The sequence below is a fragment of the Canis lupus genome, chromosome 16, assembly GCF_048164855.1.
Source record: "Canis lupus baileyi chromosome 16, mCanLup2.hap1, whole genome shotgun sequence".
In the NCBI taxonomy this organism is placed as follows: domain Eukaryota; kingdom Metazoa; phylum Chordata; class Mammalia; order Carnivora; family Canidae; genus Canis; species Canis lupus.
Window position 1 is genome coordinate 17,360,613 of NC_132853.1, and position 26,234 is coordinate 17,386,846.

The 26,234-nt window shown below is 36.7% G+C and overlaps 1 protein-coding gene across 5 annotated transcripts in view; it reads left to right on the forward strand.

Annotated features, from left to right (window-relative positions):
* Positions 1–26,234, forward strand: part of SSH2 (slingshot protein phosphatase 2) — a 239,208-nt gene that overhangs the window by 188,866 nt on the left and 24,108 nt on the right. For all 5 annotated transcript variants that reach the window (XR_012008569.1, XR_012008570.1, XM_072779192.1 and 2 more), the window contains 7 exons: positions 173–294; positions 3,524–3,592; positions 4,623–4,688; positions 8,964–9,158; positions 12,946–13,039; positions 13,178–13,306; positions 22,464–22,510. Coding sequence is in view for 3 of the 5 variants with exons in the window: in XM_072779192.1 (XP_072635293.1) it covers positions 173–294; positions 3,524–3,592; positions 4,623–4,688; positions 8,964–9,158; positions 12,946–13,039; positions 13,178–13,306; positions 22,464–22,510 (722 nt within the window). In the remaining 2 variants the exon portion in view is untranslated. The remainder of the gene's footprint in view (positions 1–172; positions 295–3,523; positions 3,593–4,622; positions 4,689–8,963; positions 9,159–12,945; positions 13,040–13,177; positions 13,307–22,463; positions 22,511–26,234) is intronic.

A 26,234-nucleotide genomic window follows, 5' to 3' on the forward strand; every position in this document is an offset into this window, starting at 1 on the left:
TCTCCCTCCAATTAATTTAGTAACTTACTGAAGGTTTCATAGTTAATACATGAGCTGGAATTTGAATTTAAGTCTTCCTGAGCATGCTTTAAGATGCTGAGTAAAAAAGGTTGAATGATCTAAAACTGACCTTCTAAATTTCCTAATATATCTGTTGTCTGTTAACTTCCAGGCTGTAAGACTAGAGAGTACTTACCAGAATAGAACACGCTATATGGTAGTGGTTTCAACTAATGGTAGACAAGACACTGAAGAAAGCATCGTCCTAGGAATGGATTTCTCTTCTAATGACAGGTATGGTACCAAAAAAGGAAGGATGAGAAAACTCCTTTTTAAATAAAAATTCCAGTTGCCTTTTGGGTTACTACAAAAACATCTTATGCCATTCTACTCTTAAAGTTCAATGCCTAAAACTACGGAGTACAAAAGTATCTTAGCCATACGGTCTTGAGAGATGAAAATGATTAGCGAATGTCTTTGGTTATGTTCCTAATTTATCACTCTTCCTTACCTTCCTCTCATCCTTAGGTGGTAATGAATATAAAGCAAATGATTTAAACTTATTATCTCCAGGAATAAAAAGCTGCATTTTCTTTGTCATTAACTTTATTTTAGAATCACTTTGCTGATTCTAGAGCATGTACCCTTTGTGATAGTGTACCAATAGGTCTTGGGTTCAAAGAGGCCCCTACTTTAATCTCTTATATTTATTCATGGCCTTACACCTTGCTTTTACCAAATGTTTATGCTTCCTTTTTCCTTCTGAGTTAAAAGGACAGAGTTGATTCTTTAAACTCAGAACAGAACCTTTTATAATCATGCACCTTTGGCTTTAGCAGTACTTTGCATCCTGTAATTAAAGGTATCATACCGCACTCGGAACCTGGCTCTTTTGTGCCCCCTAAAGTTTATTGCTTTCCTTTTTTATTTTCCTACTTCTTCTGGAGAAACCTTAGGAAGACTGTGGAATGTGGCTAAGCAGATCTTTGCTCTCTAGATAATAAGCCTCAGGAAATCCTGCCAGATGTCTCAAAGCATTGACTTCCTGGTTTAGAACTAGAATGGAACTGTGGAGTAGCTAGCAGCATGACCCAGGCCTGGGAGAATTTAGCCACAAAGAAGAGGCTGGGAGTGATTCTAATTGTTCTGCTGTTGGGAAGAAAAGAATCACATTGTCATTAGAAGATTTTCCAAACAAGTGTTTACCTAAGCTTGTATAGTCAACCTGAAAATTATTTGTGGTTTCACAAGGATCACAAGGCCAGAGTTGTTACCTCGTATAACTCTTACAGCCTTTAATTTTATCTTCTGAAATTGCACAGGCTTGTAAACCACACTTAGGTTTTCTCTGCATAGATTTAACCTCTGATGTTAGCTAAGCAACAGACCTTTTGGTAAGCACTTCTCCTTTAAGAGCACCTACCTTGCTACATTCATTAGTATTATAAGACCTCTGATTTGGATTTTTCTCTCTCCATCTGTGCTATCCGTACAATAGTTGCTAACCACATGGTGACTATTTAAAGAAGTTAAACAAAATTTAAATTTCAGTTCCTCAATCACAGCTAGCCACATTTCAAGTACTCTAGTGATATGTGACTAGTGGCTACAGTATTGGACAGTATATACATAGAACACTTCCATCATTGCAGAAAGTTCAGGTGGACAGTGCTACTCTGTATCTTATTTCCTTTGGTTCTTCCTGACTCCTCCTTTGGAAACCCAATAAAACAAGCACTGGGACTGCATGGAAACTTCACTTCAGCCTTGCCCTAGAAATATAAGGCAATAACTTCAGATTCTCCTGATCCAGTGTCTTAAGAAATCAGATGTGTGGGCAGCCCGGGTGGCTCAGCGGTTTGGTGCCTGCCTTTGGCCCAGGGTGCAATCCGGGAATCCCGGGATCGAGTCCTGCGTCGGGCTCCCAGCATGGAGCCTGCTTCTCCCTCTGCCTGTGTCTCTGCCTCTCTCTCTCTCTCTCTCTCTCTGTCATAAATAAATAAATAAATCTTTAAAAATATATTTATGATAAAGTAGGTTTTGTTACCTGCATTTTAAGATGAAGTAATTAAAGGACGCCTAGGTGGCTCAGTGGTTGAGCATCTGCCTTTGGCTTTGGCTCCAGTAGTGATCCTGGGGTCCTGGGATTGAGTTCTACTTCAGGCTCTCTATAGGGAGCCTGCTTCTCCCTCAGCTGGTGTCTCTGTGTCTCTCATGAATAAATACATATAATCTTTTAAAAAAAAAAGATGAAATTAAGATGGAGAGACAGTGAATAGCTTGTCAGAAGGGACTGAAATACTGAAGATCAAATCCAGATATTTTGACAAGATGTAACTGCCCAGTAAGTGGTAGTTATTATTATGTTTGGTGCTGTTATATACACTTTTCAATGTGTTACCTAATGTAATCTTCAAAAACAGCCCAATCAAGAAGGTATATATTTATTCAGTTTTATAGATGAGGAAACTGGAGCACAAAGCAATTAAATAATTTGCCTAAAATTATGCAGTAGTGCTAGAACTCAGGGTCCAGAGCCCATCTGATTTTAGAGCCTGTGCTCTTAATCATACTTTGCTGTTCTGCCTCCCGTGTGTAAGGTTCCTTCTACTATACCATACTGCTTTTCTAGCTACACTGGCAGGAAGAGGGTGTCAGAGCCTTTGGGAGACTGGATGGAAGAGGGAAATGGTTTATAGTAGCCTTAAGAAGAGAAAGTGGCAGAGATCGGGGATAGATTACAGTTGTCCAGAGGAATGGTGTGTTAGAGACACAATTGGGAGTCCCTGGCATCCTATTCCAACCTGTTCCATTAGCTTAAAGCTAGTTTCCTCCCTGGGTTAATGAGTGATTTAAATAGGATTTTAATTTACTGTATTGGGGCTACCCTTTTGTTGTTTGCAGACAATTCTATTCACTCTGCATTTCAGCAGTGCTAGGCTAGTTCAGTGCACTGCCACCAAGTACTGTTTTACTTAAGTTGTATTGAGTGTATTTTGTCTAACTTGATCACAAACCATTAACAATTACTTTTTAAAGTATTTTAATTCCCTTTCCCTTTTAGAGTATTGAATGTGTTCTAATGTTCAATAACTACATAAACCTCAGGATTAAATTTGGACAAATTATGTATTCAGAGGTCTTCAGCAACCAGAAATAGTTCTTAGCATTAGAAATAATTTTTAGAGTTGAATTGGAGTCTGTGACCTTGAGGTGAAGCCTACCAATCACAAGTTAGCAGCAATCACCTGGATTTTTTTAGACAGTGTCCATTTTTGAAATAGCAATACAAGGAGCTCAGTCAGTAAGTTTTCTTTGTTAAATCCATAAGGACTTGACTACTTGTTTGATACAGCTCCAGAGTACATGCATTACATTAAAAGTAATATGATAGAAATTCCTCCACTCTAACACGACAGAATTTAGAGTTTAGGGGTTTTATCCTTTGTGTTGAAAGAGTAAAGAACTGCTTCCTAGAGTAACAGGAATTAACCTATACACTATTTCTTGTCTTGTCTTGCAGTAGTACTTGTACCATGGGCTTAGTCCTGCCCCTCTGGAGTGATACCCTAATTCATTTGGATGGTGATGGGTAAGAGCTTTCCCTTTTTATTCACCTATAGAAAGCCAAGGGGTGAGGTTCCATCTTCATGCCCATTCATTAAGCTGATTGGGAGGCCCAGTGTGCCCAAGTGAACTGTCATGTCAGCAACTCAGTGAGTCCTTTTAAACTCCTGTTTTGGGGATCCCTGGGTGGCTCAGCGGTTTAGCGCCTGCCTTTGGCCTAGGGCGCGATCCTGGAGTCCCGGGATCGAGTCCCATGTCGGGCTCCCGGCATGGAGCCTGCTTCTCCCTCCTCCTGTGTCTCTGCCTCTCTCTCTCTCTCTCTCTCTCTCTCTCTCTCTCTCTCTCTCTGTGTTTATCATGAATAAATAAATTTTTAAATCTTAAAAAAAAAAAAAAACTCCTGTTTTGTAAAGTGGAGTAAAAATACAACTTGCCAGGGCCTCTTACTTCTGTTCTTCTAGGCTGACTACAGTAAGAATCCAAACAAAGAAAAACTAGTTTGTTGGCTCGCTCTTCAATCTGAACATGTGGGACTGTTGCAATGCTCTCCCAGAGGATGATATGTTCTGTTTCAAATAACCTCTTGCTGCCTCTGCCAGCTGTCAGCCTACAGTATAACCCCATTCCTGTGCCAATTCCTTCCAGTGACCCTCCACCCCCACCTCCTGGTGTTTTTAGAATGTGTCCCCAAGAGACCAAGATGTTTGCTCCAGTTTATAAAACCAGGGTCAGGTTTGCTAAGAACCCACAAGGCTTCCAAATAGAAATATATAGCAGAACAGTTTGTAGCTACAGCTGGGAAATTATATGTAATTCCCCAATTCCAGTGTGGGAGTCCATTCATTTTGCTTGGTAGATAAAATCAGACAATTTGTTGAAGCTTTTCAGTCAAGTCCTGTACTCTAGTTAACTTCTACATGAAGTGCCTGATGATTTCTTCCATTGAGCCAGCAGTTGCTAGCCTGGGAAATGACCTTGAAAATTCACAACTGAAATAAGCTACTCTCATTTGTGGATTTTTATCTCATTCTTTTTTTTTTTTTTTCTTCCCTTAGTGGGTTCAGTGTATCAACGGATAACAGAGTGCATATATTCAAACCTGTATCTGTACAGGCAATGTGGTAAGAGGACTTTTAATGTCTCTATAAAGGTTTTTGGGGTTTTTTTCTGTGAAAGTTTTTAAATATATTATTGGGGCAATATTTTGTAAGTAGTAATATTTGAAATAGTACAGTTCTCTATGAAAATGCTGTATGATCTGTGTGTGGTTTTTTGTTTGATCTGTTTGTGTGTCCCTCATAGTTAAAGATGACCTAGGAGCTCAGTTTTCAAATTATCATAGTGGAAGTCCTTAAGCACTGGTGAACAAGTAAAATTCACAGGTGTTCTTAGACTCTGGAAGATACTTATTGGGTCAGATTGCTGGTTGGAACAGTTTTATCGGGACACATTGATTAAGTTAGTGGCAGTCTAGAGCCATATCTAGAACATCATACTACTACAGTGCATTAGTGTTTAATTTCTTAAAGTAATCAGGGATACTATTAATAGATAAGTTTCCATTAAAATTTCTGATGACTGTAAGACTGCAAAATGCAAATAAAGCCGAAACATTATAAATGTTAATAACCATCAACTGGTGTACTGACACTTCTGGGCTACTTAACTATATATATCAGAATTACGCTTTATATGGGTTATATCTATCTAATCACCACACCAACTCCCCAAAATAATAATAGTAGTTCTTATTATTGGTGAGAAAGCTGAAGTTTTGTAGAGGTTACATAACTGGCCTGAGAGTATTTTTTCCATGTAGGCAGAGTAGACTCTTACTCTCTTATTCTAGATTATCTAGAAAAATGATCTGATGACTAGGGAATAGTATGACTCTAAGATTCAGAGTCTATCCCTGAGTTAGGGATTTGATTTTCAGTTTCTCATTCAGTTACCTTATTCTGTAGTAGAAGTCCTCATGAGGAGCAGAATGGATAGAACAAAAACCAAACAGGAAATAAAGGAGCCTGAAAAGATTCCAAGGAGCTCATTTGCCCCTGAATAACAGGACTGATAGGCTTGAGGTGGATGCAGTCATAAAGCAGAGACAACTGAACTTCAGAATCTTATCATTTCATGCAGTAATTGAGGTGCAAGAGAGTTACAGGTCATGTGTTTAAAACAGATTTTTGAATTTTAGGGCATATTTCACATAATTTTCTCATGGAAAGCTTACTTTCTTTGACTAAGGCTCCTTTACACGCAACTGACATACCTATTCCTAGGTACCAAGTAAAGCCAAACAGCTGACATCCCATAAATGACAGTATTTTCAGTTATATTTTGAGAAGGAGTACAAAGCAGTCTTAATTCTTTAGACAATGAAAGAAGATTCAAGTAATAACCTAGTTCAATCTTTGATGTTCTAAAGCAAACTGATTAGTCCTACTTCTGTTGGCTTATTGCTGAATAAACTTTTTGTTGTGCCATCTGGAGAATAGTGAACTGAAAGTCACAGGGGAAAAAAAGGTGATCTATGGATCAAAGTGGCATTTTGACCAGGTGTTTCCTTCACAGGAGGTAGTTTAATGTAGTTTCCTGGGAAGCTCCTGTATGCAACAGAAATATCTGAAATGGCCAAGCCTTGAGTATATTTTAGTTTCTTTTTTTTTTTTTAAGGTTTTATTTATTTATTCATGAGAGACAGAGAGAGAGAGAGACAGAGACAGAGACATAGGCAGAGGGAGAAGCAGGCTCCATGCAGGGGTATGGGGCTCGATCCCAGGACTCCAGGATCACACCCTGGGCCAAAGGCAGGTGCTCAACTGCTGAGCCACCCAGGCGTCCCTAAGCCTTGAGTGTATTTTAGGATTCTTGCCTCAGACACATGTGGCATATGCTTTTGAAGCATAAGTTTTCCCAATGAAGATAATATGCATCAAATATTGTGCTCAGCTGACCCTTACCTGTAAATCTATGTAGTGAAACTGAAATTCACAGAGAATTATCTGAGAATTAGAAAAACTTCTCTGAGAATTTGGCTTACTTTGAGTAATACAAAGCATTCTAAAAGATTCTGCAACTTTATTTTTTAAGGAAAACTCTTTCCCAGATAAAAATGGACTGAAATGGGGCAGCCCAGGTGGCTCAGCGGTTTAGGGACGCCTTCAACCCAGGGCCTGATCCTGGAGTCCCGGGATCGAGTCCCATGTCAGGCTCCCTGCATGGAGCCTGCTTCTCCCTCTGCCTGTGTCTCTGCCTCTCTCTCTCTCTCCTCTCTGTGTCTCTCATGAATTAATAAATAAAATCTTTAAAATTAAGAAAATAATGGACTGAAATTTTTTTCCTTATTAGGTTGATAACTAATTTATTTTTTAATTTACATTATTTGGGATCGACAAGGACTTGAACAAGTAAATTGTCATTTACTATTGGTGGGAGAATAAACTACAACAACCTTTCTTGAGAATGAATCTTTCTTGCCAACATGCCTTACCATTTGCCTGCCCTTTTGACCTAGTAATTCTGCTTCTAAAAATTTATCCTTTTTTAAAAATAAAAATAAAATAAAATAAAAATGTATCCTAAGGTAATAATTGTGGATATGTGTAAAAATTTTAACTATAAGAATGTTTGTCAGTGTTGTAATAATAGCAAAATGTGGAAAACAATTTAAATGTCTGAAAAATATGAATTAAATTATGGTGCATTGATGTTATTAAATATAATACAGCCATTAAAATAATTTCATTGAAGAATATTGACATATATGCTGGTAAGAAGGTTTAAAGTAAAATCAAGTTTAAAATGTAATAAATGAATGAATGAATGAAGAAAGAAAGAAAGAGAAAGAAAGAAAGGAAAGAAAGAAAAGAGAAAGAAAGAAAGAAGAAAAGAAAGAAGAAAGAAAGAAAAAGAAAGAAGGAAGGAAGTAAAGAAAGAGAAAGAAAGAAAGAAAAAGAAAGAAAGAAAGAAAGAAAAAGAAAGAAAGAGAAAAGAAAAGAAAAGAAAAGAAAAGAAAAGAAAAGAAAAGAAAAGAAAAGAAGAAAGAAATATAGAGGGATACCTGAGTAGCGCAGTCAGTTGGACGTCTGACTCTTGATTTCAGCTCAAGTCATGATCTCAGCGTCATGAGATGAAGTCCTGCATCAGGCTCTATACTCGGCAGGGAATCTCCTTGAGATTCTCCCTCTCCTTCTGCCACTCTCCCTGTTCTGTCTTTCTTTAAAATAAATAAATCTTCTAAAAAAATAAAATAAAATGTATATAGAATGTGGTCATATCTTTATTATTGATGGATGCCTTGACAAAAAGACTGAAGAAATCTATACTAGAACTTTAACAGTGGTTATTTCTCAGTAGTTAACTACAGGATATTTTTGCCTTTACTTAAGGTCCCTAAATTTTCTAGAGTTAGCATGGATCACTTTTGCTATGGGGGGTGGAAATTAAGTGGCATTTTTAAAAGAAAGATGTCAATGGATTGCCTATAGAATTCTCTCATACTGTCCTCTTCCCGTAAGAGAAAGACATTAGCTTATAGCTAATGAGACATTTTGTTTAATCCAGCTATGAACTAGGCATTCTTATAGGCATGTGAGATGTGTCAGTAAACAAAATGTAGAAAGATCTTTGCTCTTATGTAATTAATTTCCTACCATTTAAGGCTTCAGCTTTTCTCAAATATATAACTAGAAAGGTTCTTTTCAAATAAAAAAATAAAAGTTTTTTTTTAAAGGTACTTTTCAGGTTTGTTTACCCTCTTGGGTTCCTGAGTTCATAGTCAGAGATTTAATTAGTATAACCAGAGCTATTCTTAGAAAGTAGCTCAAGTGTATGAATAAATGGTTTGAAGAGACTGAGAGACTAAAGCAACAAGAATGATAAATGTTATTAGATAAGTACTTCCTGGGCATCAAAGGACATGTCTTCAAGGCTTAGAGACATCTATCTATATGGTCTTTGTGGACCCTCTAAGAATCATAGGGAATTTATGCTGTAAGATGATTCTGTGCCAAGGGAAACAAATCTTATGTAGTAAATGGTTGAGATCTTTAGTTCTATAGTGATACAACATATAGAATCCAACTACAAGATCATGAGCTCTGTAGGTACCTAGACCTATTTTTCACTGGTGGGTTGTCCTGGTTGTTCTGCTCCTCTCTACTCCTAACCTTATTAATGCATTATATATTTCAGCAAAAAGTGTCTAGCAGATAGCTATAAATCGATAATATGGTATAATCAAAATCAGAGAATCTTAAATTCCAGGGAATAGATTCTCCAGAGGCCAAATTCTATAGGGTTTAAAAATTGAAAGAGTTTTGGGTACTTGTGGATTATTGGCTTTCTGGTATCCCCATGGTTCTGCAGTGCTCATTTTCCAGCGTATCTTTCAGGTCTGCATTACAGAGTTTACACAAGGCTTGTGAAGTGGCCAGAATGCATAATTACTATCCAGGCAGCCTGTTTCTCACCTGGGTGAGTTATTACGAGAGCCACATCAACTCAGATCAATCGTCAGTCAATGAATGGAATGCTATGCAGGATGTGCAGTCCCACCGGCCTGACTCTCCAGCTCTCTTCACAGACATGTAAGTCAGCTTACTCAGGATCACTGAAGTGTCTCTGTTGTATTCTAGGGGGTCAAAAGCAACATGTTCTTCCCTAATCTCTCCTCTTCGAGAATTAATCTTAGCCAATGATACTAGTCAATGTCTATACTACACATTGGCCACACAAAGAATCCTATTCTTTCTGTTGTCTGCAAACACAGGAGTTTAACTCCTGGGCACAATGAAATCTCCATAGTAAAGAGCTGCAATTCCATAAAATCCCATTCAGATTCCACTAATTTGAAATTTGAGTTTAAAGAGAGTGAGGCTGAAGTCTGCCTTGGCATCATCTGTGAAAGAAGGATTTAATAAGCAAATTAATGGTACACAGAAGCTTTGTTTGTTTTAAGATTCCGTATAAGTAATCTCTATACCCAATGTAGGGTTCAAACTTAGAACCCCTAGATCAGGGGTCACATGCTCTACTGACTGAGCCAGCCAGGAGCCCAACATAGAGAAGCTTTTAAAGAGATGTTTCTAATACTTAAGAAAACAAGAAGTTTCCAGTCAATTTAAAAGACTGCCTAGGTTGTTATTGCTCATTTTAAACTGATTTCTGGTCACATATTTTTAAAAATAATTTATAATTCAAGTGTTTGACTCAACCCCACTGTTGCCTTGTTGGGTCTTTGTCAGTGAGATTTTATTAAATCTCCCTGGTGTATGGTAAGTTGGATAAAGGCCTGAGGTGGATGTTTATTTCCTTTTTAGGCCTACACGTTAAAACTTTCAGACATTAATCAGGATGTTTCTTTTGCTCTGAATTTATTTTTCTGCACTTTCAAGGTATTCTACAACTGGAAAAGAAGAGTATCTATCTACTTACTATCTGACTGTACAAACCTTCACCTTCAGATTCCTAAATTGATACCAAAACAGTTCATGATTTTGTTTTAAGAAAATGCTTTATTTAGGTAATAGTGTAAATTTACTTTTACTAGAAAAGGTGAAATTTCCAAGAATTGTATGAACAGGACAGTCAAAAAAGAAGTGGAACTTTTTTTTGCATAGGGTGTTATTGATACTAGGATCTCCTTTTCATTAGCCCTAGTCATTTTGAAGATCCCACAGTAACTGAAATGATAAGGCTTAGTCTGGCTTTCAGAATCTTGGAAAACGTTACTGAGTTCATGCTTTATAGCTGATTGATGGTTATCAAAGGAATGGATGTCTCATCTGGCTCAAAAATGGACATTCTGGGGATCCCTGGGTGGCGCAGTGGTTTGGCGCCTGCCTTTGGCCCAGGGCGCGATCCTGGAGACCTGGGATCGAATCCCACGTCGGGTTCCCTGTGCATGGAGCCTGCTTCTCCCTCTGCCTGTGTCTCTGCCTCTCTCTCTCTGTGTGTGTAACTATCTTTAAAAAAAAAAATGGACATTCTATCCCAGACTTACATGAGAGTGAAAACTCTTCATTTCTTATGATTTTATTAGAGAAAATTTGGATATTACATCAGAAAGAAAAGGAAAGAAAATTGGCAATAATTTGTCTATATCCCCAAGCAAGGGAAAGTAGTCCCTGGAACATGCTGGAGGTTCATTAAATCTTAGCTCTTAGTATGTACAATATAACTCCAGCTTTAATGATATATTTACAAACCAAAGGTCTGTCCTAGAAAGAAAAACTGAAAAGCTGTAGGTCAGAGTATTGATAATGATTATCTCTAATGTAGAGATTTTCAGTGATTTTTATTTTTCTTCATGTCTTTGTGTATTTTCAAATTTTTCTCTAGTGAAATCAAGAAAGTGTGTTTGTGTTATAATGTTTTTTTCTCCCTAAATTGACTAGAAAAGCCTGAAAAAGAATGCTGAGCGTACAGGGAGAATGTGTGCCAAAATGGATTTAGGTACTCTACTGCAAATAAAGTTTGTATTTTGAAATACAAGGAAAGGGAAGAAGGGAACATACATGTATAGTGCTTCCAGTGTATGTTAAATGTTATGCCAGGCACTTTATACGTGGTACATCATTTATAAGAACCTCATGAGGCAGATATTATTATACTCGTTTTATAAAAAAAGAAAACCCGCTCAGAGAAGGGAAGGAATTTGTTCAAGGTTGTACCACTAGTAAAGTTGCAGGGCTGGGATTAATACCCAGGTGTGAAGAAAAAAAAAATTAAAAAAAAAAAATACCCAGGTGTGTCTGCTCCCAAATCACTCTGCCTCAGAGAACTGTCGTGAAGGATTAGGAGAAAGATTGCTAACTAGGGATCTAACTCATGCACATAGGTGGTAAAATTTGTTTTATAAATATTTTTAAAGGTTTTATATATTTATTCATGAGAGACACAGAGAGAGGCAAAGACATAGGCAGAGAGAGGAGAAGCAGGCTCCATACAGGACCCTGATGCAGGACTCAATCCCAGAACTCTGGGATCACGTCCCGAGCTGAAGGCAAATGCTCAACCTCTGAGCTACCCAGGCGTCCCTATAAATATTTTTTAATGGAAGACTTTAATGTATAACTTTCTACCATTAGCTATGTCTAGGAAAAATGGTTGGGAGCATGATTAAGAATTTAATCCTGCTCAAGACAGGGATGCCTTGGCAGATAGGGAGATGGCACAGGCATTATCTGTATTCTGCAGGGTTCATGAGAAACTACAAGCCCAAGTGGTGGGGAGCCCCAAGGTTCTGAGGTCAGAGCATCCATCTTTGGAGATTACTGAAGCTATTTTTGCAGACAGTGATAAGGCTGTAGGCAGCAAGGGCAGACAGGATGCCTGAAGGCTTAGTCCATTTCCATCTCCAAATAAGGAGGTACAGAGCAGATACCTTTCTTGAGTAGGTAAGAGGGAAAGATGAGACAGAAAGTGCTCTTTGTCAGCCTCACTCAAATTCTGCATAATATGAAATAATGCTTTTAGAGAGAAGCATCCAGTTACATTAAACCAATACCTTTCTAGTAATTGGAGAGTTAGCTTACTAGTTTAATTTCCTATTAAAGTTCCAAGGGTAATTTTATTTTTAAGAGTCAGAAGATTAAGGGAAGCAACATAATCCTGCAGGTAGAGTGTTAGGCTGGGCTGAGAGTACTGGTTCTCCTGCCAGTGTATGCGATCTTTGGCATGTCATTTAACCTTTCACATATTTATTCCTTTATCTATAAAATGGGGGTAACAATTTCACAGAGATGTTGTGAGAGCTTTATGAGAAGGAATGTATTTTGGATGGAAATATTCTGAGTAGTTAATTCTTAAAAACCCATTTTGGAGTGAATTTGCTTCAGTTAAGAAGGCAGAAATCATTCTTTCATCTTTCCTGTTTTCTAGAATAATAGCAATGAATGGTGAGCATTAGGTGGCATTTTAAGCCACAGAAGACCTGATCCCTACTGAGTCACACCACTGTTCTACCCAGCTTGGTATTCTAGTTCAGCAAGTGGTAGTCAGGGATACTTGATGGAACAGTATGACTATGCATCTGCATTAAAGTAGTATACACAGTATAGCTTATTTTTTAGTCCTTCATAGATGTACGTGGATATATTTAAGGGCTTTTAAACATGTACGACCTCTTCAAGTAATCATTTCTACATGTTTACATTCTATACATTGTGAAAAACTTTTTTAAATACTTTTTTGTTTGTTTGTTTGTTTGTTTTGACATGCCCCCAGAATATAAATGTTTGAGGGTAATATAGAAAGTCTGGAAAAAAAAAAAAAATAGAAAGTCTGCCAATTTGGAAACAACCAAATGGCACTTTCATTAACCTAGTCAAATTCCTGCCTAAGAAAAAAAAATCACCATTTCTCTCTTCTCAGACCAACTGAACGTGAGCGAACAGAAAGATTAATTAAAACCAAATTAAGGGAGATAATGATGCAAAAGGATTTGGAGAATATCACATCCAAAGAGGTGAGAGACCTTGAGTTCTTCTTATTCCAAGACTAGGAGTGGGATAACAGTGGGTATGGGGTTAGAAATAGTGAATGATTGATTGAAAGTACAGAGGTACTTTTCAGAGATGAGTAAAATATGTCTTCTTTGTTTCAGATACGAACTGAGTTGGAAATGCAAATGGTGTGCAACTTGCGAGAATTCAAGGAATTTATAGATAATGAAATGATAGTGATCCTTGGCCAAATGGATAGCCCTACACAGATATTTGAGCATGTATTCTTGGTAAGTCTGAGGACCACTCTAAGTGATGTGCTAAATCTAGTCCATACCAGCTCTGGGAGAACAATTGTTAAATTTGAGTATATTTAAATAAAATATAACTTAAAAACAAAAGTAATAAATACTTAAACCCTATCCCTTTCTAGTTTTTTACTAGATTTTATTGTTATCTGTGCTCTAGGTTATTTACATCTACTATATGGTGGAAATGTTAGATAATGGTGGGCTTCTGCTCATCTCTTCCCAATTCCTCATTCAGTGACATCAAGCTGGTGGATTAAAATTGACTTGGTGGGAAATTTTACACCAAGGAAATGGGCAAATGCTACAAATCAGTCCCTTCCCTCCTGCATGGACTGTTAAATATCTCATCTGTTCTTCATGACAGTCAAAAGTCAAACAGACCAGTCCACGATAGCTTTATACAGTGTATCCAAATAGAATGATCCTTTGACATCACTCTTTCACATTTTCCAAATTTGCATAAGGCCTAATATATCTGAGCAGAGCAGGTTGGACTACTTATGAACTGAGAGACTATTGAACTTTAGAAACATTTAGAACCTTATAGCTGCATTTTGAGTCCCCCCGATACTTTTGTGATTGCTAAAATTTCAGTGACTTAAAATTGTTCGTGATTCCTGAACATTCAGTGACCTGCACTTAGCCCAAGGATAGCTTTCTGACCAATGGATTAGGGAAGCTTCTAAAAACCTTAAGACTCATTTTCCTCCCAAATGTTAGAAGAGTTTTAGTTTCCATCTGTACACAGTAGTGGGAATAAGGTTAAGAAGGTAATTAAAATCAGTGGGGAATGTCAGAACTTCATTTTGTTTCCACTTCCCACACACTTTGACCAAAAATACTGTAATAAGGAAATAAATTGATTGGTTTGAATTTCATTTCCTTTCTCTATTTCACATTTGTGAAATGATTAGAAGCTGAGAAACAGGAAACAAGAGGAATAAATGCACAGGAACTGACTAAATTGGATCATCTCACCCCTGAATATTCAAGAGTTTATGTCACCAAGCAGTCAGATTTTATGCCATTGAAGGCTTGTGCCCTGAATTAACTTTTTGACAGTCTGAGAGTATGTGTGCTTGTAGAGTGATTCATAGTGCTGTATAGCTATGAAATTACTCATGAAAAGCTGTGAGCTGGAAAGGGAACTTTTTTTCCATGACTTTAACTTGACCAATGTGTGTTGCCATTTCTGGGTGTAGGTTATACTGCAAAACTGTCATTGACCTTTCCATTTGTAAAGTACTTGGCTTTGTTGTCATCTGTGTATACCTCCGCAAGGGTTCCAAGTATTCCCTGCTGGTGTATCGTTGGAAAGAATTTTTGGATCATCTATAGAAAACTTATGAGTCACTCATTCAAATGGACCCTGCCCCTAACTGTGTCTGTGTAACATGACTAATTTTTATGAACAGCAAGTACTTATACCCAAAAATAGCTCATGTTAGAAAATGACCAGAGCTGTAAACTCAGAAGTCACTTTTCCATTACTTGTATTTTAATGCCAGAAAGGATGTAGACATAATGAATATGAAATACAATTAATATGTGACTGTTCAACCTGTTTAATTTGGGTGGACTTCCCTGTGTCTCTGATGCCACCCACCCAAGGACTATCTTCTCCGTACTTCCTCTTGAAATAATATGTTTTAGGATATATAGAGAAATTTTAGTAGTACTCTTTCAGAAAAAACAGTCCAGTTCTCCTGAGATTTGAGTCCCTAATCAACTACAAATGCATTTGAGTATTTTTACCAGTATATTTATCCTATTATTTTATGAATATTGGCATATTCTTCTGTCTTGGGTTTTTTTTTTTACTTATTATAAAAATAAATCATGTTCATTTTAGAAAGTTTAGACAATTTAATTTTTTTTAGTGAGCTACACATAGTCCATTCCTTTCTGTTTATTTTTTGACTGAAGTATAATTAACGTACAATGTTATATTAAGTTCAGGCTGCAACATATCGATTCAGCAATTTTATGTACTACTCAGTGCTCACCACAATAAGTACAGTCCCATTTGTCATCGTACAATGTTATTACAATATTATTGACTGTATTCCCTAATCTGTACATTTTCATCTCTGTACTTTATTAATTTTATGACTGGAAGTTTGTAACTCTTAATCTCCTATCTATTTCACCCATTCCCCCACCCAGCTTTCTTCTGGCAACCACCAATTTGTTCTCTCTATATATTTTTTAAATATTTTATTTATTCATGAGAGAGAGAGAGAGAGGCAGAGACACAGGCAGAGGGAGAAGCAGGCTCCATGTAGGGAGCCCAATATGGGACTCGATCCTGGGACTCTAAGATCATGCCCTGGGCCGTAGGCAGACGCTAAACCACTGAGCCACCTAGGGATCCCCTTGTTCTCTATATTTGAGTCAGGTTTTATTTGTTGGTTTTTTATATTTCATATATAAGTGAAATCGTATTGTATTTGTCTTTCTCGGACTTACTTAGCATGATTATTGGCATATTCTTCTGTCTTAGGTTTTTTATTTATTATAAAAAAGTAATTCATGTTTGTTGTAGAAAGCTTAGACAATTTCAGAAGACAATAAATAACATTTAATCACCAGCAAAAGAGATAAGCAATGATACATTTTGTTATATAATATTCCAGTCTTTTTTTACTTTCTTAATGTGGTCTGTATATTTTTGAAAAAGGGAAATCCTAATCAGCTTCAGATTATAATTCTGTTTCCTAAAGAATGGACATGTTCTTTCCATTGTGTATATTTTTCTTACTTGGGAAAAACTTCCAAACTGGAGAATTCTGAAATTTAATTCATACCCAGCAAAATGAGTACATAACACTTCTTCATCAATGGCTTTCTCCCTTTGCACCACCATATCCTGTATCCAAACCTCTATCTCTTCTCCAGTGAGTGTGTACTCTGCTGGCTTTCCCAGCAATTGACATGGAAAAAGAGGTTTTATCCAAGCTGCAAGTGGTGGTGTTAATTTTCTGCAAAGTCATTTCATCTTGTGCGGAGCTGCCATGCCTGAAGTGCAAGCAGATTGTGTGAAGGAAGGCGGCAGGATTTTTCCCCTTCCTTTTGAAACTGCTTAGCTCTGCAATGCACTGCACAGAGCTGTTTATTTAGAAAGGTATCCAGCTGGTATGGAGAAGAAAAGTATAAGGCATAGTTTAAAGAAAATCTGCAATGAGAAGAGAGAATTGATTGGTTGGAAGCCAGGGTATTTCCACCCAAAGTTCTTCCACACCCTTAAGAGTTGTACTCTGAGCTGGAAGCCTTTGCCCAACCAAGTCTCAATATCAACAGTTCTCCTGGAGGTTGTCCAGTTTGGCTGAGAAAAAGCTAAATGTGAACAGAGACCCTTTGCTGGGATCCCTGGGTGGCGCAGCGGTTTGGCGCCTGCCTTTGGCCCAGGGCGCGATCCTGGAGACCCGGGATCAAGTCCCGCGTCGGGCTCCCGGTGCATGGAGCCTGCTTCTCCCTCTGCCTGTGTCTCTGCCTCTCTCTCTCTCTCTCTTTCTCTCTCTCACTGTGTGCCTATCATAAATAAATAAATAAAAATTTTTTAAAAAAAAGAGAGACCCTTTGCTGAAAGGCAGGCAGCTTTCTTAGTTGAACAAGGGAAACAGGAATATTGGACACAACCAGTAATTTTGTTCATAAATAAAAAACTAGTTGGTTTTTACTGCTGATGGTTATCCTTCTTAATATGTGACATTACAGAATAATATTTCCTTTTCAAAGAAAAATAAAGCCTCAAATTGGTAGTTACTTTTGTAGGTGCAGAGAAATAGAAGATATGTGAATAGATGAGACTTAAATCAAATGGGCTGTTTTAATTATTCATGATTTTATCCTTCAACTGGAGATTTGTAGCATGAACTTTTCTCAGAAGGAAAAATTAATAGAGCTCTTGTGCCTGGTTGCCTCAATAACGTGACTCACAGTGTTGAGGCTGTAGGTGTGGTATGATGAAGATATGGAGAAGGTACCAGTCCTTGGAGATTATGTCAAATTATAGTGATCCTAGTAGAACCCGAATACAGTCCTTCTTATTTGCTATAAATGTGCTCTCTTCTCTTTTGCTTGAAGCACTTGGACTCTTACAAGGCTATTTCATAAGGATAATATTTGAAAAGAAATAAGTCATTTGGGGGTGCCTGGCTGGCCCTGTCAGTAGCATATGACTCTTATTCTCAGTGTCATGAGTTCAAGCCCCACATCGGGCATGGAGCCTACTTAAAAAAAATTTTTTTTAGAAAGAAAAAAAAATTAGTCACTTGGGTTTTTGGACTATGGCACAATATAGGGGAACCAGAGTAAAAGATGAAAATGAACTTACTTAAAAATGTATTATAGTCCCAAGATTTCATTTTACACCTCAGTAAGATTAGAATATGCTTTGCATAATTATATAGAACATAGTGGAAAACCCCATGGAATTGTGTCATTGTAAGCCTGAGAAGCATGTGGGGGGGGGGGGGAGATTGAGTCTTTGGAGGGCCCCAGGGGGCTAATATGAATGGCATTTATTTTGAGGACAGAAAAGTAATTACACCATGTTGATTCCAGTTCTTCATTTCAGGTTGAACCTGAAGCAGCCCTAAGCAGAGCCCAAGTCATGTTATATGGACTTCATTGAGAAAGTAGCCAAAGCTTTTAATTTATTTTGTTTCTGGATATGTGCCATTTCAGATTGTCATTGAGTTTTCTCTGGACAGGTAGATGAAAACCATGGACTTTTCCCATCACGTAAGGGTTATTTCCATCTAGCTGGACAAAGTTCCACAGAGGATTTAGACTTCTAAATTAAGAAGTGCAGTGGTCACATTTCCCTGGCTACCATTAAGCCACTCAACCCTTATTGCTTGTCTTCTGTCTCCTTGAAGTTCTTTAGGATTCTTACCTCTTTCTTTGTGGGAGAGCTTGTTTTCAAAGGTTGAGCACAGAGCCTTAAGAACCTCCCAGATTTTTTTAAAGCAAGTCACCTGAGCCCTGATTTATAAAAAAGATCAGTTATCCATCAGTTACTGTCCTTTTCCTAAATAGAACTTTACAGTAGATCTACTATACAGTAGATCTACTGAGATAGATAAATATATATCTCAGTTCAACAGACAAATTGAATAACATATCACTTGTATTATGATGATAGTACTTGCATAGCACTTTTCAGAGTGCTCCATTTACTTACCTTATTTGATCATTCACTCAATAAACATTTGTTGACCCTCTCTTTTGTGCCAGGTATGAGGCTAGATTTTTGTGCAATCTGATCTATTTCTATATGGAGAGAGTAGTGAACCATATCAGATAGATATTCACGGAAGGCCAATGGGATAGACAATTAGAAGTGGTCGTTAGTAACATTAGCAAGAGTGATGAGAGCAGAAACCACAGTGCTGTAGGTTGAGACCTATGGGAAATATGGAATCAGATAAAGTATTAGATTTTACTTCTATGAAGAAAGGTATGTGGAAGAGAATTCAGGATGGAAAGAGGGTTTTTCCACTTTAATATGGGAGAAACCAGTTTTGTTTTGTTTTTTGTCAAGGGGTGGGCACTGGAATGGAGACTCTTAAACAATAGAAACTTAGGACACCTGGGTAGCTCAGCAGTTGAGCATTTGCCTTCAGCTCACAGTGTGATCCCGGATCAGGGGATCTAGTCCCACATCAGGCTCCCTGCAGAGAGCCTGCTTCTTCCTCTGCCTAGGTCTCTGCGTCTCTCTGTGTGTCTCTCATGAATAAATAAATAAAATACTTTTTAAAAAACCATAGAAACTTATTTCTCAAAGTTCTGCAGGCTAAAATCTGAGATCAGCGTGCCTGCATGGTCAGGTGAGGGCCATCTTCTGGGTTATAGATTTCTCTTTGTTTTCTCACATGGCAGAGGAGATCAGGAAAAACTTCCTGTTTGTAATTTGAGACGGTACTCATTTAGGTATGTAGGAGTAGGTGGGAGGAGTGTTCCATTTTGCAGATAAGAAAAGTGAAGACAGATTAAGCAATTTGCCCAGTGCTCCACGGTAGAGTGGGAAGTTGGAACTTGAACCTGAGTCTTCTAATGCTAAATTCCATTTAATATATAATTCTAAAATAGGCAAATTCTTACTTTTAAATGTTTGCCTTTTCAAAAGAGATGAACAGATAGTCCAAAAAAAGTAAATGGACCAGACACATTGAAAAGTTGCTCACTCTTAAGAGAAATGCAAATTGAAATTACACTGAGATAACCTTTCACGCCTGTCAGATTGGCAATAATTCAAAAGCTTAACCACACATTTTGTTGGCAAGGCCTTGGAGAAAGTGGCACTGTCATAGTTGTTGGTGGGAATGCAGAATTGTTTCAGCCTCTATGGATAGAATTTAGCAATGTCTAACAAAACTGCATTGGCCCTTTACTCAACAACCTCACTTCCACAAATATGAAACAACATTTATAGGAGACTAGTTGAATAAATCTATCACTATCCAGTGAAGTGCTATGTAGATGTAAGAAGGAATAAGGAAAATTTTTCTTTGAATTGCTACAAAGTGATTCTGAGAATGTATTGTAAAGTAAAGCAAGCGAAGAACAAAACTATATGTAGTATACTACTTTTATGTAAGTAAGAAATAGTAACAAGGATATATTTGCTTATGTTTTTTCAAAATAGAACATAGGTAGAATAAGCCAGAAACTAATGAAAATGTTTACCCTTAGGGATTGAGGAGATTAGAGTGGGAGTGAGACTTCAAGTTTACTTTTTTTTTAAAAAGATTTTATTTTTTCATGAGAGAAATAGAGAGGCAGGCTCCACTCTGTGTCGTGAATAAATAAAATCTTTAAAAAAAATAAGCTTTTGATTTTCAATCTTAAAAAAGTTTGCATATGCAAAATCAAGTGGAAAAGGCACAATTTTAGGGATATACCCAAAATTGAATACAGACAAGGGTGAATGAACCCAAGTATATATCTAATGGATAACTTCACAGAGGGAAATTAATTCAAATAACTTTTGAGCATAATATTCTGATTGAACCTCTTCATGGGAAGAGAAAAAAAACTACAAAAAGAAATTTCAACTTGATAGTTTTGTAATTGGCTATGGTATTGGTGTAGTAATAGTAATGTTGAAGTTATTTTGTAAATAGAGCACATGAGTTGTTGGAAACCAAGGCTATCACTCTGGAATAGAGAGAGAAAAATGTTGACAAAGGGGCAAGAAAGAAAAGGAAGAACCTTGTGGTGATAACTTTGAATTGGAGGTACCAGTGTAAATTTTTTTTTTTTCAGTAGATGCCATACTCAGCCTATAGCCCAAAATGGGGCTTGAACTCATGACCCTGAGATTAAGACCTCAGCTAAGATCAGGTGTCATACACTCAACCAAGCCACCCAAGTGCCCCTGGAAATTCAATAGTTTTTTAAAAAATAGTCCCTAGATCTGTCCACTGAAAAGTTTAGAAGCAGTAACACTAAATATTTATGAGCATATCTAATTATGTCCAGGTTTTGATTGCAAAATATTCTTTGCTAAAAGAAACCAGGGCTCCTTGGGGAAAGGGCTAATTCCATTCACAAAGTGAATCTGAAACAATTTCCTGTGCCAGAAAGCAAGGACCTATTCAAAAACTAGTGGGGTCATATCAAAAGGAGCCTGCCTGCTTGAAGAGATTCCCACTGGTCAAATTTAGGACAATTTGAGTGTCAGGAAAAAAAATGGTAATGGATTGTATAACATTCCAAGTACAAAATGAATTCAAGAAGTCATAGTGGCATTTACAGTGCAGAAGGGATGACTCGGTGAAGCTCTCTTTTACAAAGAAGAATGCCAGCTACCATCCAAAGGAATGATAGAATTAAAAAACCACCATTTTCTCAATCTCCAGTAATATAATTGCCTTGGACAAGGTCAGCAGTTGATGCTAAAACCATAGGGTAAAAGATTATTGTGAAACAGGATATTCACATGACCTCAAAGATCTGATACCTAAAGATTACTAATTAGTCGTTAAGAAATCTTTACAGTATGAGATGTGGCAGATACAAAGGTACCTACCAAGAATTCAAGCTCAGCATGACAAGTAAGATAAATGGACATAATTTGCCTCAAGATTTGATGCGATAGGAAATACACAATATCAAAAAAAAAAAAAAGGAAATACACAATATCATCCTTGTAATATTCTTGCCAGGAATTTTGACTTGAATCTAATTATCAGGAGACAAATCAGACAAATCCAGATTGTTAGGAGTTCTCCAAGATTACAGACCTATAGTCTACAAAAATGTAGACTACATTTAAAATGTAGACTAAATGTAAAGTTGAGGTGGACTGTCCAAGACCAGATTAAATGAGAAAGACGTGGCAACTAAATGCAAATTATAATTCTTTTTTTTTTAAGTATAATTCTTGATTGGATAAACATAAAGGATAGTTTGAGAGGACGGTTTTTGAATAAAATATTGATAATGTATTAGAATATTGTGTTAGTGTTCTCTTCGTTGTAAAAGTGAAACGAGAATGTTCATGTTCATAATATATGATCAGGTATTGAAGTGTCATGATTGCTCAGATTACTTTCAAATGGCTCAGGACAAAAAAGTATGATACATATTGGAAGGAGAGAGAGAAAGCAAGTGTGGTAAAATATTAAAAATTGGTATATCTTCTAGATAATCTGTACAACTCTCCCTTCTTTAAATTTTGCATATCCTGTTTCCCACCTGGTTGCTGTCCTCAAGAAGCTTATATTACAGTCGAGGAGAAAAGTAGTAAATAAGCACATAAATAAATATGCAAGTAAAAATTACAATACATTGTCCTGAAAGAAATCAGAATACTATAACAAGGAAAACAGATGACATTTAACTTAGAATGTAGGATGATTAAAGATACCTTTCCAGCATGTGATCTTGAGCAAAAATTATTTGAATTCTATGAGGGCTGGTTTTCTTATCTGTAAAAATAAAGATAACTTTTTTACCCTATCACTTATGAAAACAAAATGTGATAATATACAAAGTACCTGACATATAGAAAGGAAGCATGATAGATGTTATTGGCTCTGCTTCTTTCCTCAGGATTCCTTTCCAAGTATTGTATTTTGTTCATTTGCTAATACTCCCTAACCTTGTTTTTTATTTGGTTCCACAGGGCTCAGAATGGAATGCCTCCAATTTAGAGGATTTACAGAACCGAGGGTAAGCACACAGAGCAATTGCTTTCATCCCCATGACAGAAATCACTGTTCTTTCTTTACTTTTTCCTGTCAAATAGGTGTCAGTGAGTAACTTTAATCTTAGGAGTTGCTTCAAGTTGATTCTAATCAGGTGTAATGTAATAAAAATTTAAGTGGCTATTTTCCCACTGTTTCATCCTCCCACACACACAACTCTCAAGAAAAAGATACTGTTTAGGTGGAAAGGCTTTCCAAAATAAATATGCATGCCTTTCCTGCTGTTTAAAACAAATGTAGTTATTGATTCCTTTTTTTGTTTTTAGAGCAATTTAAGGTTCACAGTAAAATTGAGAAGAAGGTACAGAGATTTCCCATATACTTCTGCCCTTATATGTGCATAGCCTCCCCCATTATTACCATCCCCACCAGAGTGGTGCATTTGTTATAATTGATAAACCTACATTAGTACATCATAATCACACCAAGTCCATATTTACAGTATAGTTCACTCTTGGTGTCCAGTTTTTGGCCTTGGACAAATCTATCGTGCATCCATCATTTATGGTATCATACAGAGGATTTTTTACTGTCCTAAACATCTTCCGTTCCACCCATTTATTCCCACCACCACCCCTGGCAACCGCTGATCTTTTTACTGTCTCCATAGTTTTGCCTTTGGTTCCTCTTTTTATGTGAGAGTACACAGAACTGCATGTGTTGGGTTCATAGCTGCTCATTCAACATTTATTGACCATCTTCTGTGGGCCAGGTACAGTGCTAGATACTAGGGATCCAAGGAAAAATAAGAATCAATCCCTATCCTTTTTTAGTAAGGTGTTTGAAGTCTAAGTAGGTTATAAATATAAAGTGGACAAGCTTCTGAAATTGAACAAGAATACCTACCTTGTATTAAGAAATGTGCCCCTAAACAGTATGGTTATTGAGTTTGATAGTAGCTATTGAGATCACCATGAACACTTAGCAAGCAAAAAGCTGCCATTCTTCTTCCTTTTTTACTTCTTAGCTAATGCCTAAATTTTTCATTGAACATAGCCATGCTAACTCTTAATTGTGGACAGTGATAAGACCTACTGAAATCCAGAAGTAGTGATGGATAGTTGCTGGCTACCTGTTTTCTAAGCTGTAAGTCAGCCTTCTGGTTATCTTTAGCATGATAATCAGAGTCATACTCCCTACTTTTACTTCAAAAGAAAAGTATGTCATAATTGTTAAAATGAACTGGGAACAAGACTTAAGCCAGAGAATTTATACAAAGAGTTCTTGGAGTGGGGAGATGCAAGGAGTGAATCTGGTTACTTAATTTAAGATATAAAAATAAATAGAACTTGGACATTTTAAATTGATTAGAATTGAGTCTAGAGTTCTTGAAAATAGAGACTGTATCTTAGTTTTGTATAAAACATGTCTGCCTAGCTCAGAGCTTTATACCAAGAAGGTACTCAGTAAATGTGAAGGAATGATAGAAAAATTGACTGTGACTTGCCAGAAACTAGCATGTAGATACAGTGTTTAATATGAAATCTGAGATTTTATACAGCCAGTGCTTGCCAAATGCATTGAAATAACATCATGCATACATATACTTTGACTTTAGAATGCACTTTAACTTACAACCCCAGCTGGAGATGATACCTGTTCATCTCATTTACTACTTATAATGCTAAATTATAAAACACAGATGCATTTGTCTTAAAAGACAGTATAGTTAGATGCTCAGACATCTACTTAGATCTTGTTTCATAAATTCACTGGTTCTTAAACGCTTGTGGATTAAGAATTACAGTTACAAAATATGAACACTGCCCCTTTTGGATCATTTAAGGGATTTTCAAGTCTAATTTTGGTAGTGGCACCCAATCTACTGACTGCAGAACCCCATGTAAAGTGCTACTCCATAAGATATGTCAGAAGAAGTTTCAAGGAGTGCTAATTTCAGTTGGTAGTGGTTGTCTAGAGTTCTATAATGAAAGGATTGAGAAGGCTTCTGTCATAATCCATTAGTAAAATATGGGATTAGAGGTCTTTTTTTTTTCATTTTTATTTTAAATAAGAGAAGTGTGCTTTTCTTTTGACAGTTTTATTGAGTGTAAGTCATATAGTTCACCCATTAAAATGTACACTTTAATGATACTGTCTTTTAGAGAGTTGTACAATAATTAATTTAGAACATTTTTTCAAATCCAAAGAAATCCTGTACAGTCACCCCCATTTTCCTTCTCCCTCAGTTTCTAGAAACTACTAATCTGCTTCCTATTTCTAGGGATTTATCTGTTCTGGACATTTCATTTAAATGGAATTGTATAATATATGCTCTTTTAAAAATGGTTTCTTCCATTTCACATTATATTTTCAAGGTTTATCAATATTGTAGCATGCATTAGTACTTCATTCCTTTTTTAATTGCCAAAAATGCTCCATTGTCTGAAATACCACATTTTGTTTATTTAGTTGTAAGTTGATGGACATATGAATTGTTTCCACTTTTTAGCTATTATGAATACTACTGTACCATTCATGTACAATTTTGGGGGTAGATTTATTTTTCATTTCATTTCGTACCTAGGAGAGGAAAATGCTGCGTTATAAAGTAACTCTGTGTACTGTTTTCCACAATTGCATGTGCTTGCTTTTTATATTAAAAAGAAAAAAATTGTTTCTAGTAATGGACTTTGATGCAGATTTAAAACAGGTTCAAATCATGTTTCAGAAAAATTTTGGTCTCATAAAAACCAAAAACCAAAAAACAAAGAAAAATTTGGGTCTCTTGACCTTAACCACAGAATGGGTTAGCTAGGACTCTCCCTCTCTTTTTGTAGTCGTTTCTCTGACTTCAGAGATTGGGTTTGTAAGAACCCCGTGTGTAGTTAGTTCTAAGAAGGAAACCGCTTCTGCAGAGGAAATACATTAGTCTGTGTTGTATTGGTGGAGTAAACTCCAGTGAAGTCTAAGTCCACACAGCACTGAGAAAAGATAAGCATTTGGCAAATTGAACTCAAGCATTTATTGAAATTGTACAGTGAGAGACATATCAGAAGAAATTTTTCTGCAATCTTCTTGGTATGGGAGAACTTGCAGGTACATCTGCTGCTGTGATGGCCAGGACAGCAGCCCAGGGAGTTATGAGAGTTTTAGGTCCAACTTTCCTCTGACCTTCCCAGCCCTCACCTATTCTGCTTTTCTTTTTGTTTATAGAGAGTAATAGAGCAAAATTTAGCATTTAGAAAGGTAAGAGGAAATATTGACCTTTCCTATTTTGTTGTTTTTAGTTTCTTGAAGTAGATGTTAATAGTCTGATTTAATACAAATGACTTCCAAAGAATGAATTATGTTTCTGGTAATTTTAGCAACTGAAGAGAAATTTTCAGATCATTGGCCTTGGGTTGATCCTTTGAAGTAAAATACGAGACATATTTTCGAAAGACTGTCAAAGATGAGATTGTGTAACTACATAAACTGAAAATGGAATTTTTTTTTTGAAAATGGAATTTAGATGTTGAACTTGGTAGACACCTTTTCTCTTAGTAATTCATTGGTGCCAGATATATCCTGGATTCTGCTATGTAGTTTCTGTACTAAATAAGTATATAGTCCCTTAGTTTTTTAGCTTTTTTTCAATATTTTAGTATTTAATTTCAGTCTAGGGAGTAAGCAAATTTTAATTAAGAAAAACAGTCCTAAGAATGGGTTTAGCCTGAATAGTAGAGCACATATTTTTCCCTTGGTTT